Source organism: Procambarus clarkii, chromosome 29, assembly GCF_040958095.1.
Source record: "Procambarus clarkii isolate CNS0578487 chromosome 29, FALCON_Pclarkii_2.0, whole genome shotgun sequence".
Taxonomy (NCBI): domain Eukaryota; kingdom Metazoa; phylum Arthropoda; class Malacostraca; order Decapoda; family Cambaridae; genus Procambarus; species Procambarus clarkii.
Window position 1 is genome coordinate 7,799,466 of NC_091178.1, and position 19,143 is coordinate 7,818,608.

The 19,143-nt window shown below is 39.9% G+C and overlaps 1 protein-coding gene across 4 annotated transcripts; it reads left to right on the forward strand.

Annotated features, from left to right (window-relative positions):
• Positions 1-46: 46 nt before the first annotated feature.
• On the forward strand, positions 47-10,039 carry LOC123765005 (coiled-coil domain-containing protein 137). 4 transcript variants are annotated; one of them, XM_045753329.2, is made up of 7 exons: positions 47-185; positions 2,729-2,860; positions 3,080-3,241; positions 5,947-6,070; positions 7,486-7,656; positions 8,278-8,436; positions 9,767-10,039. In XM_045753329.2, the coding sequence occupies exons 2-7, from the start codon at positions 2,784-2,786 to the stop codon at positions 9,971-9,973; spliced, it is 900 nt and encodes a 299-aa protein (XP_045609285.1). In that variant the 5' UTR covers positions 47-185; positions 2,729-2,783; the 3' UTR covers positions 9,974-10,039. The 4 variants fall into 4 exon arrangements, with proteins under 4 accessions (XP_045609285.1, XP_045609283.1, XP_045609284.1 ...); XM_045753327.2 differs by lacking the exon at positions 47-185 and adding an exon at positions 506-741; XM_045753328.2 differs by lacking the exon at positions 47-185 and adding an exon at positions 507-699.
• The last annotated feature ends 9,104 nt before the right edge of the window (positions 10,040-19,143 follow it).

Genomic DNA, 19,143 nt, shown 5'->3' on the forward strand with positions numbered 1-19,143 from the left:
TGATGAGGATCAGCTGTTGTGAGCGTGTCGAGGATCAGCTGTTGTATTTTAATCACTGAACTTCCATTCAGGGTCCCTGCCGCCGGCACCATCTCCCTATACGTTCCCTGGGAAGCCTATAATACATACTCTTCCCTTTATGCTCATCACATTAAAATACATAAAGTATCATTGTACATGATAAGGTAAGGAACTATAAGCCTTAACCATGTTTCATATTATTTTAACCTTATATTTTGGTTTGCATAGTGATCCCTAATATAAGATTTTTTTAACTGCAAATAATAAAAATACTAATCTTAAGAATGGTTAATTCCTTTCAAACTAAGCTTCATATGTTTAGTAGAAAGTGAGACTTTCTTATGCTTGAAATCACAGCCAAAAAGATTTATAAAAGATAGGCAACTTCAGGTGAATAACCCAAGCTTAATATAATTTGTGTAACTTAGGTCTATGTGCACTGTTAGTACCCACATTGTCTAAGTTTAACCTAATCTTGATATACGTTGATAATATGCGTAGTATGGGTGGATAACGATTGCAAAATATACAGTTTTTAGTTATAATTTTGAAACAAAAATAACTAGTGTACGAAAGGCGTCGTGTATGAAGAGGTTGAGGCAGCGTGCACTTGTACTTCACCCCAGAGAGTTTTACCTGAATTTACCTGAGGACCACTAACACTAGTGGTCTCGAGAGGTGTGTGTTGTAGCCGTAGTACTTGTAGTACACCCTAGTGAGGTAAGGTGTAGTCATAGTACTTGTACACCCTAGTGAGGTATGGTGCCATAGTACTTTATGCCCGAAACGCTTTGCGTAATAGTGGCTTTAGGCATTGTATGTACTAGCTATACCTATAAGTTAAACAATCCTTGTAAATATTTATTGTATGTATGTACCTTACCTAAATAAAATTGTATTGTATTGTATTGTACTTGTAGTACACCCTAGTGAGGTAAGGTGTAGTCATAGTACTTGTACACCCTAGTGAGGTATGGTGCCATAGTACTTGTAGTGAGGTAAGGTGTAGTCATAGTACTTGTAGTACACCCTAGAGAGGTGTGTTGTAGCCATAGTACTTGTAGTACACCCTAGTAAGGTGTGTTGTAGCCATAGTACTTTTAGTACACCCTAGAGAGGTGTGTTGTAGCCATAGTACTTGTAGTACATCCCTAGGCAACAATGTGTCTTGGATAAGTCGCTCCACAACATTGTCGCTTAGACCGTCGACTTGCTTTGGTGTTTTTGCCATAGCGTAACTAACTTTTGCCACTAACGTAATGCCAGGAAACTTCGGGTGTCTTGAGTGGCTATGGGTAGTTTTGGGTAATTAGTTTGACCCACTCATCATAAACAACATATTTCCAAGCATTCTGGTCTATTAACCTATACTGTACATTTCTTCCTTTACACATGCAGTATGATACCAGACGTACACACAAATACATTTATGACTAAGTACATAGACAAGTTGCAATAGACATTCAGACAATTCAAAAAGTTACACTCTTGGTGTAAAAATAATTATATCTCTAAAATGTCATCAATCTTTCCGTTGTGACACATCCAGATAATTTGCTCAAGAACGGTCCTTGTCTCGGTACAGTATCTTTATATACTGTACATTATCGAGACCACAATGGGCGAGGATGTGAGACCTTAACCTACCACATAGTTTACATGTTTACACTTCGTTTCATTACCGTCAACAGATGTTCCATGCAGAGATGTGTATGATGCACATCAACAGGTCACTTCGCCTACTCCAACCACAGTAATTTGTTTAGATATAAGTTACTGCACCCAAGACAGTACATGTACTGAAGTATTCAAAATGATTCCCGAGAGGCAGATACAAGTTACTTTACTTTACTGTATTTATTTTTTAATTTTCTTTTATATACAGAAACGTATAATGGGTTGTGAAAGAACATAACATTGGTGTTCTTACATTCTTGTTCACTAACATGCATAGCATTTCAGGCTTTATACATAAGATGACTCCCAGTGGATGACTTAACCCAATTTAACCTTCCCCAACCCAGTCCAACCAAACTCGACCTATCCTGACCCAGTGTTACCTAACACAACCTAAAATAATCTCGCACAGTCTAACTTAACAATGAAATAAAAAATAGAAACAGAAACATGTTCAAAATGCCTGTTCAACAATAGCCATAGACTTGCAAAATAATCAATGCTGTAAATAACTTATTATAAAAAAATGCTGTTATCAGAGTATAAAGTCTTTCAGTATAAAATAAATCATATGTATGTTCCACTCTGTTTTGGTAAAGATATAATCATACTGGAAGATGCTTAGGGCTTTCTGTGGACTATTTTCAGATTTCCTGATTAATGAATACAGGGTTCATCGTACAGTGCCGATTTTGTCAATTTATACTGCAGGCATAAAATACAGGTACATTTCAGTACCCCACAAGTCTATACAAGTATTTATATTCTCCAATTACTCCCGAGAAAGCACTGCATATTTTCCAGTATGCAGTGCTTTCTAAAATGGTGTGGTAAATAGCTATGCCTGAAACATTATGGTTAGAAAACTCAGTATGTTTCAATCAAATGTGTGATGCTGAATTGTGTTAAATAAGGTTAAGTGTGTACTATTTAAAAGTTTGTTTATTTTAAAAATTATTAATAATATTGTAAAGTAGTGAGGTTAGTTTTGTTTAAATTAATAAACTGATGCGGGTGTTCTGTGATGCAGCCAGTGACACAGGTGTGCACCTCTCCTCTCATAAGCTTCATCACTCCCGATAAAGATGGGAAGAAAGATTCCAGCTAAGAAACACAGAGGAGTGAAGGATCCCTACAAGCAACAGGAACAACGTCTTAACAAGTAAGCTGTTTTCATACCATTATTGCAAATTATTTATTTGCATTTTATGCCACAGTTTTGTGCTTAAATTGATTTTCCTAATGAGTGTACTATACTTTAATAACTTAATAATTCTATGTGAACTATGTACATAATAATTTCTTTAAACATTAGTGATTGCATTTAGTTGATGCAAATATTTTTTTGTTTTACACAGAATAATTTTAATTGTTTACTTAGGATAAAGGACAAGCTAAACTGCAAACCTTCATCTATTGATGCTCAGGAAATACCAAGAAAGCTGGAAAATATAGCCAAGTTTATGAATTCTGACAATAAGGGAGAGATTATGGTAAAGAGAAAGAGAAAGAGAAGACATAGCGAACTTCTTGATGGAACCAAGTAAGTTATTTTCAATTGTGAATCTGTATTTCTAAAATGGCCATAAAACACAGCTTTATGATATCCAGGTATCTTGGAGAATAACTATTGTCCCTTGCTATGAACAACCATTGTATCCCACTTATTTGTAAACTGTCACTGACAAAGGGTACGGATATGGAAATTTAGTGAACCCTTTTTTTTTTTTTTTTTTTTTTTTTGTGATGTCCAGTCTTTATTTATCCTATTTAATTTTAGTTCTCATCAATTTTGGTGCACTGACTCCTCTTGAAGCTTATTGGAAATTGATATTTTGTTCTGGCTTTTGCTATTTTGTGTCCTACCTATTACTACTGGTAGTCAAGACAACCTTCGTTATATCTTATGTGTCCTTTTATTCTACCTATATCTACAGTGCTACCTCCGTTTTCAAATTTAATCAGTTCCCAGAAACGGTTCAACAACCGAAAATTTGAAAACCCAAAACAAAGTTTCCCATAAGAAGTAATGTAAATTGAATTAATCCATTCCACACTCCCAAAAATATTAACTTAAAAATACATTTTATACATACTACTACAGTACTCATATTTTGTACTACAGTATATATGTACAAGCATATCTTGCATTTATTGAGGAGGACTCTTGTTGGCGTATGAAAGACGGTGAGGAAGGGGGGGAAGAGGAGAGGTGTTAATGTTTGGAAGGGAAGTTCCCCTTCCATTATAACATCAGGCAGTGATGACATTTCTGGGGTATTCTCTCTCTTATGTTTTGCAGGCATATCACTAGGACCTGGTTGTGGCTCACTGCTTGTTTGTCTCGCTGAAAACCTGTCTATTGACACTTGTTTTTCCCTACGTTTTAACACTTGTCTGAAGTGGGACATCACATTGTCATTAAAAAGATTACCACAGCCTTATCTGTTTTAAACCTGTTACAGCTTTATCTTGGGTGAGTTTTTTCAGCAAAACTTTACTGTTCTTCCCATACTGCACACATTTTCTTAATGAGGAAGGGACATCTTCTACTGCCTCTACCCACAACTATTTTCTTAGGTTGGTTAATTGGTTAATGAACCAATCAATAGTTAGAGACCTCATTGGCATTCACCTGTAATGCCAAGAAAGGGTTGAGAATAACTTTTGAGTTGATAGGAATTTACGTATTTTGGTCATTCTGGACTGGACTGAGTAATCTCCAGTGATTCTTATAATAACCCTTCCAGGAATGACTTTATTATTAATAATAATAATAATGAACAATGAAATTATATTCTTATTTTCTTGTGTAGAGAATATCACAATTATGGGGCTGAAAATAAATAAATAAATCTAACCCCCACACACGTGAAATTTATTCCATAAACAAACAACCTTGTTGCTAAAGCTGCATCTACCTAAGACATTCTGAAATCAAAACTGATTCATTGTTTGTTCAGTTTTGTGTTGATGTATTTAAGACCTTATTTATATTCCGTTTGTTAACCTTTCCATCCATTTATATACTTCAATCATGTCACCGCTTATTTTCCGTCTTTCAAACAATGTAAATTACCATTGAGTTTTTCTTAATCTTTTCATAAGAGAGATTTCTGATTCCTGGGATTAACTTAGTCATTCTTCTACATATTAATTAAAAAGAATTTGTCCATTTTATAGTACAGAGACCAAAATTGAATTGCATAGTAAATAGAGACTAATAAGGGCAGGATTAAGCTTAAGAATAATACTGATGTCATATTGCTATCACTTTTAGAAATAAATCCTAGTATCATGTTTGTTTTAATCCGTACATATTTGCATAGATTTTTTGGCTTAGGATCCCTACTGAGTATGAATCGAAGATCATTATTGCATTTGGATTTCAAAATTTAACATTGTCAAGATAATATCTAGTAACTCTTTATTTCCTAAACTCAGAACCCTTAATTGTTAGTGATGAACTGCATCTATTGATTTTTTTATCAATTTAAAAAACCTATCTAGATTGCCTTTTCAAGAGTTTGAGTCCTTATTTGAATCCATTTCCTGCTCTATTTTTGTATCTTCTGCAAATTTGCAGATGTTGCTGTTCCATTCTGTGTGTAAATCATTTATATATTATGTGGTAGAGAACAGAGGTCCCATGAAAGTTCTGGGGCACTCCACTTGCAGTTTTGTCCTACTCATGACTCGGCTTTCTTTTAAATAATCAAATAGTTCAAAAAATGTACAATGGATCTACACTTGGTACATGAAAAATAGCTGACAAAGCAGCCACATGGCGCTAATAGCTATGCAGATATATGTGTAATGCACTTCACAGCCACACAGCAATGATGTAAAAGTAGCACTGTATGCATATGGTAGATGTGGGAGCTTATTCATATAGCAGATCCAAATGCAAACTGGGGACTAGGGATGCTGTTCATAAGATTGGATGTTTGTAAATCTAATGTTTGTAAGCTGAGGACCCCTTGTAGTATATTCACGTAATGTGTTTTCTATTAGCCCTGTAATATTCAGCTCTTTTCATCTCATCTTGATTTACATTTTGCTTTGCATTTGTGTACAATTGTCTGAAGTCTCATCTATGTACTGGTGTGTGCATAAATGCTTGAATGTGGGGGGTCATTAATATTATTTCTTTAGAGTATGCTTGACGTCTTAATTCTGTAATGTTATGCTTCAACTTGTTTAACCATTAATTAATACTCTGAATTGTTTTTCACGTATTATTCTTAGATTTGTTGACCAAGAGATGGACGAGCCAGGCATGACCAGACCTCTCAAGATGATTCCCGCACTCAAACAGCATCAAAATGAAAGTGTAAAGAAGTTCATGAAGAGGGTTGACAGGGCAACAAAGGTTGGTTAAGATAAGAAGTATCATACTTTACTGTCTACTTTGATACAGGTATATTAAATTTGTGCTTATAAATCAATGTTTGATGTAGAGTCTGCATTGGGGTTTCTTCTCATCTGTATAGTACAGTACAGTACCACAGTTGGAATAAATGCATTCAAAGAGATGATGGTTTGGTTTGAACATAAATTAAGATGTAGCCTTTGTGGTGTTAAAACAAAAACAAAAATAGGTAGTGTGTGAAAATGTCGTAGAGAGAATTAGAGTGCAAAAACATCAAAAAGCTACCAGATTGAGGAGAGCCTACTGAGATGATTTGGGCATGTTGAACACATGGATGATTACAGATTGCTAATGAAAATGTATTTAATTTGTCGATTCCTGTCACTATTGTGTGTGTTGTGATCATATTGCCTCTTTTTCTTCTATCTTCTTGTTAAGGCACATTTAATACCTCTAGCCTCTCCTTATAGCTCTTTTTAGTTCTGGAAGCCATTTAGTAGTAGTATTTTTACAACCTCTTTCATTTATTGATGTACTTCTTGAGATGTGTGCATCACAAAACTGTAGCGCATTCTAATCTCGGTCTCATTAATGTCATAAACAGTTTCTATAGTATTCTAGGTATTGTACTCTATGGGAAAACCTCATTTTCCATGAACATACTTTGGAATTGATTGTTTAGTACAGTATTTCACATATTTCCTTTTCAGCCGTTAGGAATCTGTCTCCCATTTTTAGTCTTTGGATTTTGTTTCTTACATCTAATTCCAATTTGCTTTTCATGAATTTATACAAGAGGGGATATTAAAAGAGGCAATCTTTGAAAACAAGTTCCAGATGGATATAATGCTTTGCAAACAAGGCAATGTTTTGTTTGTTTCACAGATTGGTGACTAAACCCTGGCTATCCAAGTGTGTTTTGTTAGATTTTTCAAAAGGATGAATTTAATTTATCAACTCCTTTCCCACTGTGGTGTGTGTGCTGACAAACTTGTGTACACCTAATTATCTGCCTGGTTTCTATCATCTTGTCTTTTTCTCTGCAAAAATTAATGTGTGTGTTGGAGTTTTAATTTAAGAATATGAGGCGAGATATAGAACCAGATAGACAGGGTTAGGTTGCCATTCTTGGCCTGTCTTCTGTTGCTGGCCACTGGAACCCGTTCCTCTCCCCCTCCCCTCCCTAATTTAATTTATAGTATTAGTATGGAAAATATTGACAATTTTGAACAAAATGTTTTGCATCATTGTTTTTTAGTGTTTGCCAAAATAGTTAAATCTGGAGTACAGTATTCAAAACATTAAGTGCTTATTCATGGGCTAATGTGGTTAAATATGTGAAAGTAATACAAATGTTAATATTAAAAAGAGGCAGCCTCTTTTTAATAAACCTCTCCCTTTTGTTTCTGCTTTAGGTGATATTAAAAGAGGCAGCCTTTGAAGACAAGTACAAGGTGGATGTAATGCGTGATGAACAAGGCAATGTTACTCAGGTGAAACAAAGAGAGAAGAATGAGCACTTGCTATCGGAAAAACAACAACTACAAAATGAAGAGCGAGAAAAGAGAAAAAAACAAGCACAAAAGGTAAGCACCATTGAGTTTGATGCATGGCTAAGTATTTGTATAAGCTGGCAGTGATATACTGAATAATGCTGTAGTTTAGAATATCTACAGTATTTATTATGCTAAGGGATGTTATAGTTTACATCTATCTACTCTTCATCTCATGATACCTAGTTTGTTTTGCTTTGACAGCACAAATCCAGGGGCCAGATTCACGAAAGCACTTGAGCAAGCACTTACAAACGTGTACATCTTTCCTCAATCTTTGACGGCTTTGGTTACATTTATTAAACAGTTTACAAGCATGAAAACTTCCCATTCAACTGTTGTTATTGGTATAAACATTCTCCTGGTGCTTCGGAGCTCATTAACTGTTTAATAATTGGAAACAAAGCCACCAAAGATTGAGAAAAGATGTACAGGTTCGTAAGTGTTTGTGTAACTGCTTCGTGATTCTGACCTGTTACCGAAGGTACCCAGAAAAGGGTCTTTCAATTCATTCAACATTTGATTTCTGTGAAATTAAACATTGTGATGAAATGCCCTTACCTGGTGGCTCCCCTAGAAGTTGCTATTATTATTATTATTACCTGAAAAGAATACATCCGATGCTTATTTAACAAAGGTATCCAACACTTACAGGATCGTGATGCACGAAGAAGACAAAAAAACAAGAAAAATGTTGACGATGATGATGAATTTTCTTATTATCAAGACAAATTTGAATTTGGGGAAGTTGTGTATGAACCTCCAAGTCTGGACACAGCAAAGCTCACCAAGAAACTTGGTGGCATAGTAAAGGTAACTATTTAAGCATAAGATTAGGATCTTAACAGTTACAGAATTGGGAGCCTGATTTCTTTTCTTAAACTTAATATACCATGTAATGTAGCAGTATATAATATTTCTGCACAGTCATTATCATCATTACCATGCTTTAAAGTTTCCTAGCACAAGACGGCATCAGCCTGGAGAACCTTGGTGACAAGTCTAGATAAAGAGGACCAAAGATACTGTTACAGGTATCAGCCACATGTATGGTAGAGTATATCAAAAGGAAGGGGCAGCAGGCTGGTCCCAATCCCTCATTAAGTCATTGTTTAGCAGTCATTAACTCTGTAAAATGCTCATTATTGTCAGTTATCTCTAAGGTTGTACGGAAAAAAATGCCCATTAATTTGCTAATTCAGTATATAACAAAAAATTACAAATATTAACTCTAGTAGAAAATAGTAGCTCTCCTCCTGTTACTACACTTAAGTAATTACTGAGTAACCCTTATGCTGGGCCACAGACACAAATTTTATAATAATACGTAGTGCAACATTCTTGCTTGTACTGTAATGTCATACATAGCATTATGAATATTCTAGTAGGTATGGAAATTTATTTTGGAAACACTTTTATTGATGGTTAGTAAGAATATTTTGTCACAGCTACGTACTTTTAACCAATAGGCAATTTATCGCGCTTTCTTAGAAACATCATGTCACACAAAATGCATAAATTACGTGCATTAACAATTATCTCCTCTTATCAGCAATATGAAGTGTCCTGCAGGGAATAAATATCCTCCCTCTAATTTTATTTATAGAAGAGGTACCCGGCGGTGCCCGGGATAATCTGTTCTCCCCCACTTACCATTCACGGTTCTCTCTCATCTCCCCCACTTACCATTCACGGTTCTCTCTCATCTCCCCCACCCTCTTCCTTCTTTTCCCCCTTCTCACTGACCGAGTAATACTTCTCACCGACACACGGCATGCTGTTAAAATTTGTTTGGTACTCGAACACAGCCTGACTACAAATAGGATAAATCTGCCACTTTTCATTGGTGTCATGGACTTGTTTGCATAGTAAATTGGAAACGAGGAGTGCTGGTCACACATCCTACCGTCAGGCACAGATGTAATAAATATGTTTCAGAGAAAAGTGTAATAGTGTGCTGTACAATATTTTTTATACTTGTATAATATTCTGGTTATATATAGAACCCTTGCCAGTTAATGTGCCCTGCATGTTCATTTGTCAGTTACATTTAGGCTACATTTTAGATTAAGGAACATTGCTGCATTTTTCTACCCGATTGTTTCTCGTGATTTATTGCCATAACAAATATTTCTTTCCATAGCCCAAAACGTTTCTGTTTATGGATAAGCTGAAGGAGGCAGGAAATTCAGAAGATCCTGCCTCTAGCAGACTAGCTAAGAAGCCAATGAAGGAGACTCCATCTGCAGCAAGAAAGAGGATCCTGGAAGATGAGAGACTTCGTGTAGTGGAAGCATACCGCCAAATGAAGGCCACAAAACACCACAATGTTCCTGGGATGAGTGTTTAGTAAAACTTGAAAACCCTGTGTTTAGAATGAGTATAGAATAAATATATTAAATTTATTTTAAATATATTTAACAGATTTATATTTTTATTCCACATTCTTTCTGAGAATTCTCCATTTTAGAGGGAGACCACATTCAGAATCCTCCCCAGGTATTCTAAAAGCCTGTGAATGTTTCTTAGTCTCATGAAGGAGCACTTTCAAAATTTATCTAAGGATGCCTAGTGAATTGGAGGTTGTAATGGGCTGTTGAAAAATGTAGCTACCTGTGGTCATGAGAGCATTAGTTAATAGAAGCTTCTGTTCTGGTGTGGGAATTGAACCCGGGACCTCTCGGCTGTTACTTGACCACAAGGTTCCTAACTTAACTAAATAATCAATCTGCTAAACTATCCTAACCAGTTCCAATCCTACCTAACCTAATTGACTCCATGAGCTGCTAAAATATAAAAAAAAGTTGTTTCATAAATAACATAAGGTGAGTATGAGTACTACAGATGGGTATGAATGTCAGGAAGGGTGTGGGGTGCATGATGAGTACGATTATCACAGTGGGTATGAATGTCACAGGAAGGGTGTGGGGTGCATAATGAGTACGAGTATCACAGTGGGTATGAATGTCACAGGAAGGGTGTGTGGGGTGCATGATGAGTACGAGTATCACAGTGGGTATGAATGTCACAGGAAGGGTGTGTGGGGTGCATGATGAGTACGAGTATCACAGTGGGTATGAATGTCACAGGAAGGGTGTGTAGGGTGCATGATGAGTACGATTATCTCAGTGGGTATGAATGTCACAGGAAGGGTGTGTAGGGTGCATGATGAGTACGAGTATCACAGTGGGTATGAATGTCACAGGAAAGATGTTTGGTTCATGATGAGTATGTTTATTGGGGCCCTAATAAGAAAGCTAGGCTAATTTTGTTTTTAAGATTCAGCTACTGGGAACAAAATGTTCCAAGTAGCACGGGCTATGGTGAGCCCGTAGTGGACTTACCTGGCACAGGAGCGAGGCGGTAACTGTGAGCTAGGCTAAGGTATATGTATATACCTTATGCAACACTGATCCAAGTATGCAGAATAACCAGATGTGAAAAATAGAGAATGCTTAACGCGTTTTCGGCTAATTCGCCTTCATCAGAGCAAAGTAGAATGTCATTCTACTTTGCTCTGATGAAGGCGAATTAGCCGAAAACGCGTTAAGCATTCTCTATTTTTCACATGTGGTTATTCTGCATACCTTATATGTTATATATGGCGTGTATATATATGTGACTAGTCAATATCACTGCTGTAACTTGTTTAGCTAAACCCATTGTGCCTTTGTAACCTTCACCACCACCGCTCGCACGAGAGAATGACTTTCATAATAAATGAACGAAACTAAACTTAACGTTATGTGTTGTCATTATTACAAATACAATATCGTCCGTCGTTACCCTTCACCATGAAATAATGTGTGCAGCAGATGGCCCATGTAACTAATAATTATGGCTGAATTAAAATTTCCTGTGGGTTGCCGCCAAGACATTATATTTCAGGTGTTTCCGGGAGGCGGCTGTGAGCGGAAGTTGTGTCGGGTGTTGGCCGAGGGAAATATCTCCGGCCGGCCGGCCAGCCTCCTCCCCCCACGCTTCTGGGAACACTCCGGCATCTATCCACTTGCAACCTGGCTCCTTGTAACCTCTTGTATGGAAATGTCTCTCGTTATATCTTATCATAAGCTCATAAATAATAGCAATATATGGTGCTTCTCTGAGTGGTGTGACTTTGGGGTCTCGTGGGGTGCCACGAGTCACGGTTGGGGTGTAGTTTAACTTTGCGTCGTGGGGTAAACGAGTCATGTATAACTGCGTCGTGGGGTACACTAGTCGTGTATAACTTGGCGTCGTGGGGTGCACGAGTAACTTGTTTTGTAGTGCAACTTGATGTCGTGGGGTACACGAGTCACGGATGCTGGCTGGTGTAACTTGGCGTTGTGAGGTGCACGAATCTACATTCCGGAATCCCCAGCAGGGAGGGAAATAGACCTTCGGGTATGACCACTAACTCAGTGTTGGTGAGTTTCTCATCAGATAACCCGCTGGGAACATGTTCACACCATGAAGGCTGGTGATGGATGCATCATAGAGGCAGGTGATGGCGGCAAGTAATGCTTGTGTAGCCGTGAACGCTGGCTGGGAAACCCCCAATTCCATCTTACAAACTAGTAATAGCACTTGTAAGAACAAAACAACAAAAAAATCTACCAGGAAACTGTTGTTCAGTTACATGCTTTTAAAAGTCGACAGGAAATTGTGGGAAATATTGTAATCACTGGTAGACGTGTTTCACTTTAAACTTTAACCTAAAATTATTAGATCATCTAATAGGCTATCATGCAGTTGCCATAAACCTTATTCACATTATGACTAAAAATAAAGCGAATGAAGAATTTTTGTATATACTCTTAACATGGCTTGTTTATTTAATATATTAACATAGCTTAATATGTTTGAGATTGTAATTATTTACAAACTAACAGAATTCTATGCTAGCACTCTCTTAAGGGAATATCGCTGAGGACCGAGCTCCCTGCTTCTCCGAGGTATACATACACGGTGAATTGGGTATACCTATACTGGTTGGTCAGTAAACTATTGTGGTGGCCGCAGCAACCCTACAGATGACACTTAAGCCCAACGCCAGGCCAAACAATATAAACAGCCCTGGTCAAAATATAAATGTGACTGACGATGGAGATCTTGGCCAGAAATGACTGCGATCTGTATTCTTCCGTTAATAGCTACGGTGTCAACAATACTAACAATCTTCAAGGAATTAGTAATGCCCATCACACACCTTATAATTATATCCTACTCCTCCTGAAGGACAATTTTCATTCGCGGCCCAGCCATTATATAGGCAGCAACTTCCGGCGGCCGCCTGGCAGGAGACTCACGTCATTAGCAGCTCTGTGATGGCGCCGCCACCAGACCACCATGGAGGCCGGCCTCCCACCCAGGCCTCTACACCACCGACCCCACACCCACCCAGGCCTCTACACCACCCTCCCCACACCCACCCAGGCCTCTACACCACCCTCCCCACACCCACCCAGGCCTCTACACCACTCTCCCCACACCCACCCAGGCCTCTCCACCACTCTCCCCACACCCACCCAGACCTCTCCACCACTCCCCACACCCACCCAGGCATCTACACCACCCTCCCCACACCCACCCAGGCCTCTCCACCACTCTCCCCACACCCACCCAGGCCTCTCCACCACTCTCCCCACACCCACCCAGACCTCTCCACCACTCCCCACACCCACCCAGGCCTCTACACCACCCTCCCCATGCAACATGATTTCTTTTTCAGCTCTCCCTTGATAAAGGGAGAGCTTGGCCCTCCCTTAAGGCCAAATTGTCATATACATCATAATGTTTGAGGCAAATTATGTAGACCTATGGTTGTGCTATGGAGAGAAAGGTATGCAGGTACTTAATATTATACCTGCTCGCGAGTGAGATCACGAGCCTATTCTTAGCCCTGGGTGTAGTCTTAATGTCTAAACTGCTCAACTTAATGTTTTAGCGTTCATATTATTTATATATTATACGGCCTTGCACCATATTGGTAAATAACAAAGTTAACCCCGCGACTATGATTGACTAGGCGCCAGTCCTTAACTGTACACCTCTGTTCACCCAGCAGTGATTGGGTACCTGGTTGTTAAGCAATTGGCGGGTTGTTTTCCAGGAAAACTGGTGGGTACGGTTTATCATGAGCTAAGGGAAGGGAAAGCTGCCAACCAGACGCTGTTCCTGTATCTACCTATGCTTACAAATATTGAATGAGTGCATCGTATGGGTCAATAGGCTTTCTGCTGTGTCCTTTCGTTTTATGTTCTTACATTATTGCACCCCATTATACTCGTAGATGAAGTAGATGTGTGTATTGTGGCTTTTATATTATCTTTGAGATCTATATATTATTATCAATAAATAGGAGTGGGGTAATCAAATATATTGTTTAATAAATTCAAAATAAAACGATGTGCCTTTCAAGGTTACAGATCACTAACAGGGATCAAGGGGTCAAGGGATGGACAATTTTTGTCAGGGGGCTGACCGGGATCAAGGGGTCAGGGGGATGGATAAGTCCTGGCAGGGCTGACGTGGATCAAGAGATCAGAGGATGCAGAGGTCCCTGGCAAGGAACTGACATGGATCAGGGCATGGACACACCTGTGAGCCTCTGCCGTGAGGATTTTCGACCCTGTACTTACACAAATTCATCACTATGCAAGCTAGCCTGGTCAGCAAACCCTGATACAGCAAATTCTCCAGAGATTACGGCTGATTGTCGATGCTTGGCTGTCAGCTGGCTAAATCAACGACCGCCGGTCCAAATTATTTTCTGTTTGATGGTAATGAGGGTATAAATAATCAGATGGCATGGTGATTGTGGCCGGGACGGCAGCTTGCGGAATGTACACAAAGTTTTATCTCTGACGTTCATCGAATCTGAACTGAAGAGAAGCAACACTTGAGAATAACAATACTACCCGTTGTCGCCCACTCATAAACTAATGGGTAGGCGGTTGAAAAACTAATGCTGTTTTTATATGTGCAAGAAGATACCCTTAAGCTACAGCTGGTGTGGTCTTGACGACCAATTGTGTCTCAGGGATACAACGACTTCTCTCCTTCTCCTATAGCAGGTAGAGTATCCATCGGGGGACCTTAGTCCTACAGTAGGTCCATCGGTGTGGTCACTGTGAAGGTCCTTGGGACGACGGTCTCCCTAAAGTGACTTCGTAATACAATTATTACTAATATAAAATATATGACAGGTCTGATTCCAGTTTTACAAAATGAATATTTTATCAGTTTTATGAAGCCATTAACCGCGCGCAGCAGTTTGAAAATGATAAATAAGGTTAACTTTACAAGCAGGACCAGCGGTAGCCTAGCATCGCTACGTTCCCGTGTATAACGTCGTAATAACAGTTTACGTTCAGCAGCCTATAACCGTATATAGGTATACAACTTTAGAAGGTAAACATACGCATATGTGTGTGTTTTGTTGCGGTGGGAGGGTGAAGGAATAGGCTAGGTATGTGTGTTGGCGTCACAAAGAGGAACGATTATTTGTTATTTCTTGTGTTGAATATTAACGATACACACACACTGCGACCCTTGTTTTAGTCTTCAGGAAGGTGTACCCATAACCCTTCACTCATCTGACTCACCTTTTATTCATCTTGCTCACCTACTCACCTGATTCACCCACCCTTCATCTTCCCAATTTCCGCACAAATGACTCACCTTCCACTCATCTGGTTCATCTTCCACACACCTGATTCACCATCCATTCGTCTGGCTCACCATCCACTTATCTGGCGTACCATCCACTTATCTGGCTCACCATCCACTTATCTGGTTCTTTTTCGTCATTTTCGTTTTGAAAAACATTATTTCTAATTACTGTATATTCTTTACCAGTAGAACTGATGACATTATGTACTTTGCTTCTAAACAAAAGAAAATAGAAATTGTCGTGATTCTTTTATATGTGCGTTCGTAGGCAGAGCAAATCGCTGTAAATTCATGTTATATATAGAGAGAATAGTCTGGGTTTCACATTTTACATTTTTGTCTATAATTTTTGCTAATATATGTCTCATTGGTATTAATGGTGAGACATATATATATTATTGGCGACAGGGTGAATTTCCCGCGTCTTCCCGGCTTGGTGTCTTCTTTTGATAATTTCTTATTACGAATAAGTTGGCATTCAACTTATGTCTATAACTTCTTTAGTTCAGCAAGAATTCCAAAGATTAGCTTATATTTGTTACGAATAGATCTGCCAACTATTACTAATTGTCAAGGTAATTGTCAGGCGAAAGCGCCCAACTAGTATGGTTGCATAGCACTCTGAAGGGATATGAGAAGGAATGGTGCCCAACCACTTAGACCAGCAGGTGGGAGTGCTCGGAGGCTGTGACCAGCAGGTGGGAGGGAGTACTCGGAAGCCTGCAGGTGGGAGGGAAGTACTCGGAGGCCTGCAGGTGAGAGGGAGTACTGGGAGACCTGCAGGTGGGAGGGGAGTACTGGGAGACCTGCAGGTGGGAGGGGAGTACTGGGAGACCTGCAGGTGGGAAGGGAGTACTGAGAGGCCTGCAGGTGGGAAGGGAGTACTGGGAGACTTGCAGGTGGGAGGGGAGTACTGGGAGACCTGCAGGTGGGAAAGGAGTACTGGGAGACCTGCAGGTGGGAAGGGAGTACTTGGAGGCCTGCAGGTGGGAAGGGAGTACTGGGAGGCCTGCAGGTGGGAAGGGAGTACTGGGAGGCCTGCAGGTGGGAAGGGAGTACTGAGAGACCTGCAGGTGGTGCTGGTGGGAAGCCTCGTCAGCTGACTGAGTAACTCAACCCTCGTCAACAGCGGCCATTTGTCCTCACAAGAGCGGGAGCTGCACAGTTCCATCAATTTAAACCTGTGAGAAGATAAACATCACCCATTCGAGCTCCGGGGTTGTACACTTCACAAATTTGCATGCAGTTTCTTCCATTTTCTCTGACAGCGTTCAAGCTCTCTGAAAAACGCCTTAGAATGTAATTGTTTACTGAATCTGACAACCAAACACTATTACGTAATTTGTGAACTCAACCCTTTAATAGCCCTTGTAGCTGTTTTTTATGTTACGATAAGTTATACTGAAATATTTTAAAGAATGATAAATATATAACTGAATGAAATAAACTGAAATTTCGCTAATGCGTCGTGAAATATTAGTAGGCTTTGGTCGCGAGGAACGTTCCTACCCCCTGGGCGTGGGAACCTATATGGTGTTGACAACTAGTAATAATCAGTAGAGTTAATCCAAATCAATTCCTATTAAAACTCTTAAGTCATCCCGAGACTTTGTAATTAAAACATGCGGTTAAGGAGTCGATATTCCTTCGTGTTCCCCCGTGAAGCTGACGATATGTCACGGGTTTGTATATGAAGGATGAGCCAGAGATGCCTATATAGTGGTGGTGGCGGGACAGGTGAGGGGAGAGACGGGCTCCGGCAACCCCCACTAACACACACTATTGTATGCCATGGGACTATTCCCACATTGTATCAGCATTTATAAATCCACATTTATAACATTCCCACCTCGAAAATGTAATCTTTTATAGTCTTGTTATTCGGATGTTGTTCATGCTGGTGGATGTAAAGTAGCTGAAACTGTCCATATCCATTCAGTGTTGATCCTGGCGCCCCACAGCCGGTGTTGATCCTGGCGGATCACGGCCAGTGTTGATCCTGGCGGATCACGGCCAGTGTTGATCCTGGCGGCCCACAGCCAGTGTTGATCCTGGCGGCCCACAGCCAGTGTTGATCCTGGCGGACCACAGCCATGCAGTGTTGATCCTGGCGGATCACGGCCAGTGTTGATCCTGGCGGCCCACAGCCAGTGTTGATCCTGGCGGACCACAGCCATGCAGTGTTGATCCTGGCGGATCACAGCCAGTGTTGATCCTGGCGCCCCACGGCCAATCTTGATCCTGGCGGCCCACAGCCAGTGTTGATACTGGCGGATCACGGCCAGTGTTGATCCTGGCGGCCCACAGCCAGTGCTGATCCTGGCGGCCCACAGCCAGTGTTGATCCTGGCGGCCCACAGCCAGTGTGTGTAGCGTGGCCAGCATATGGGCGTGTCTCCAGGGCTGGTTCTTGTGCTACAGGCAGAGTATCTAGCGGGGACCTAATTAAGCCTTCAGAACGGCTGGCTGACAATGTGATCTTGTGCACCAGGTCTTTGATTTGCTTGACGTGTACACTGGCTTCATCCTGGCCCCTGGCCGCCAAGTATGAGGACTCGTGGTGGTGCGTAAAGCAGCGCTCCGCTGGCAACAGGTGACAGCTACACAAGGGGACCAGCTGAGCTCCACCGACTTGCGGCCATTATTCCAAATGGGGAGAGGGGTGGGGGGAGACACCTGTCAGGAATGTTGCGTACACGTGGGTATGACAAATGGGTTGTGTTAAGGACGGGTATCATTAAGGCCAGCTTCCTTCCCTCCTGCAAGTGTATACCTTCATGTAGGTATAGTTTTGGCGCTGGTGTTATTAAAAATAGGACAATCAGCCACGATGACTCTGTTACACTTTGAGATTTGAACAAAATTCAGATTAATGGTAAACTCTGTGTATTTACACTAAAGACAAAACAAAGTCATGTGCTTCTCGATGTGTATAACTGTAAGAGAGTTAAGGCTTATAGTAAGTTCTACGTATGAGTGGATCTTGTACAGTTAGTTACCTTTGGTAGGTTTGTTGCCCCGGGAGATTTACCCCTATTTCCTCCCCATTTTCCCTCCTTACCACTACTATAGTCGTCGCAGTTTACTGAATGATGTAGTTAGGTCTAAATATGTTTGCCTTCTGTAAATAACTGAAAGCAATTGTTTGATTGATTATCTACAATTATCTACACAAATTAATATAAGGGTAGCAAAATATATGTTAAGATTCCTATCAACACAAAAGTTAGCGAAGCTAATAAATTTTAATATGGGTTGTAATGCAATTATTACTATTATTATTTTTTTGCTTACGACCAGAATATAGCGAACATGACGCAGACGACTTTCTTAGAAACGTTGGGTCAGGAGCCGCGTTGCCTCATACGTCTGGCTGCACCGTCCGCCTGCTTCTGGAAGTAAGAGTTTAACCATTTATCAACCCATTTCATTATTAATTTAGTTACATAGTTAAACTGATAGTTCATGTATAGTATCTTTGAAGAAATGGTATTAAACATTATTGTAGCAGTGTATGCGTGAAATAAGCTCTATCTTGTAGCAAACATATGCAGAAATCAGGCCGAAGAAATGATAGGCTATCGCGAGTCTTATAAACTTATTCTACGCACTTTGGATTTTGCGAAGCATTGTTTTCTTTCAGTCTTCCAGGAGCGAAACTATGATTGTTTTTAGCCGGTATTTTCGACATAAAAAATGGCAGATGGAACCCAGTGATTAGGTGAAAGGATGTTTCAGGAAACCTTTCCACAAAAGGATTCTGATTATATGTTGAATAATTTCCTTATACCTGCTTTTATCCCTACCAATATTTCTCCTCGCATAACTTGCGTAACTATTGAGATTTCACATTACACAAGCACGCAAC

Coding starts and splice junctions, on each gene's coding strand:
- LOC123765005 (XM_045753329.2), top strand. CDS start 2,784: ATGGGAAGAAAGATTCCAGCTAAGAAACACAGAGGAGTGAAGGATCCC. Junction 7,657..8,277: donor GAAAAAAACAAGCACAAAAG/GTAAGCACCATT, acceptor CAACACTTACAG/GATCGTGATGCACGAAGAAG. Junction 8,437..9,766: donor AACTTGGTGGCATAGTAAAG/GTAACTATTTAA, acceptor TTCTTTCCATAG/CCCAAAACGTTTCTGTTTAT.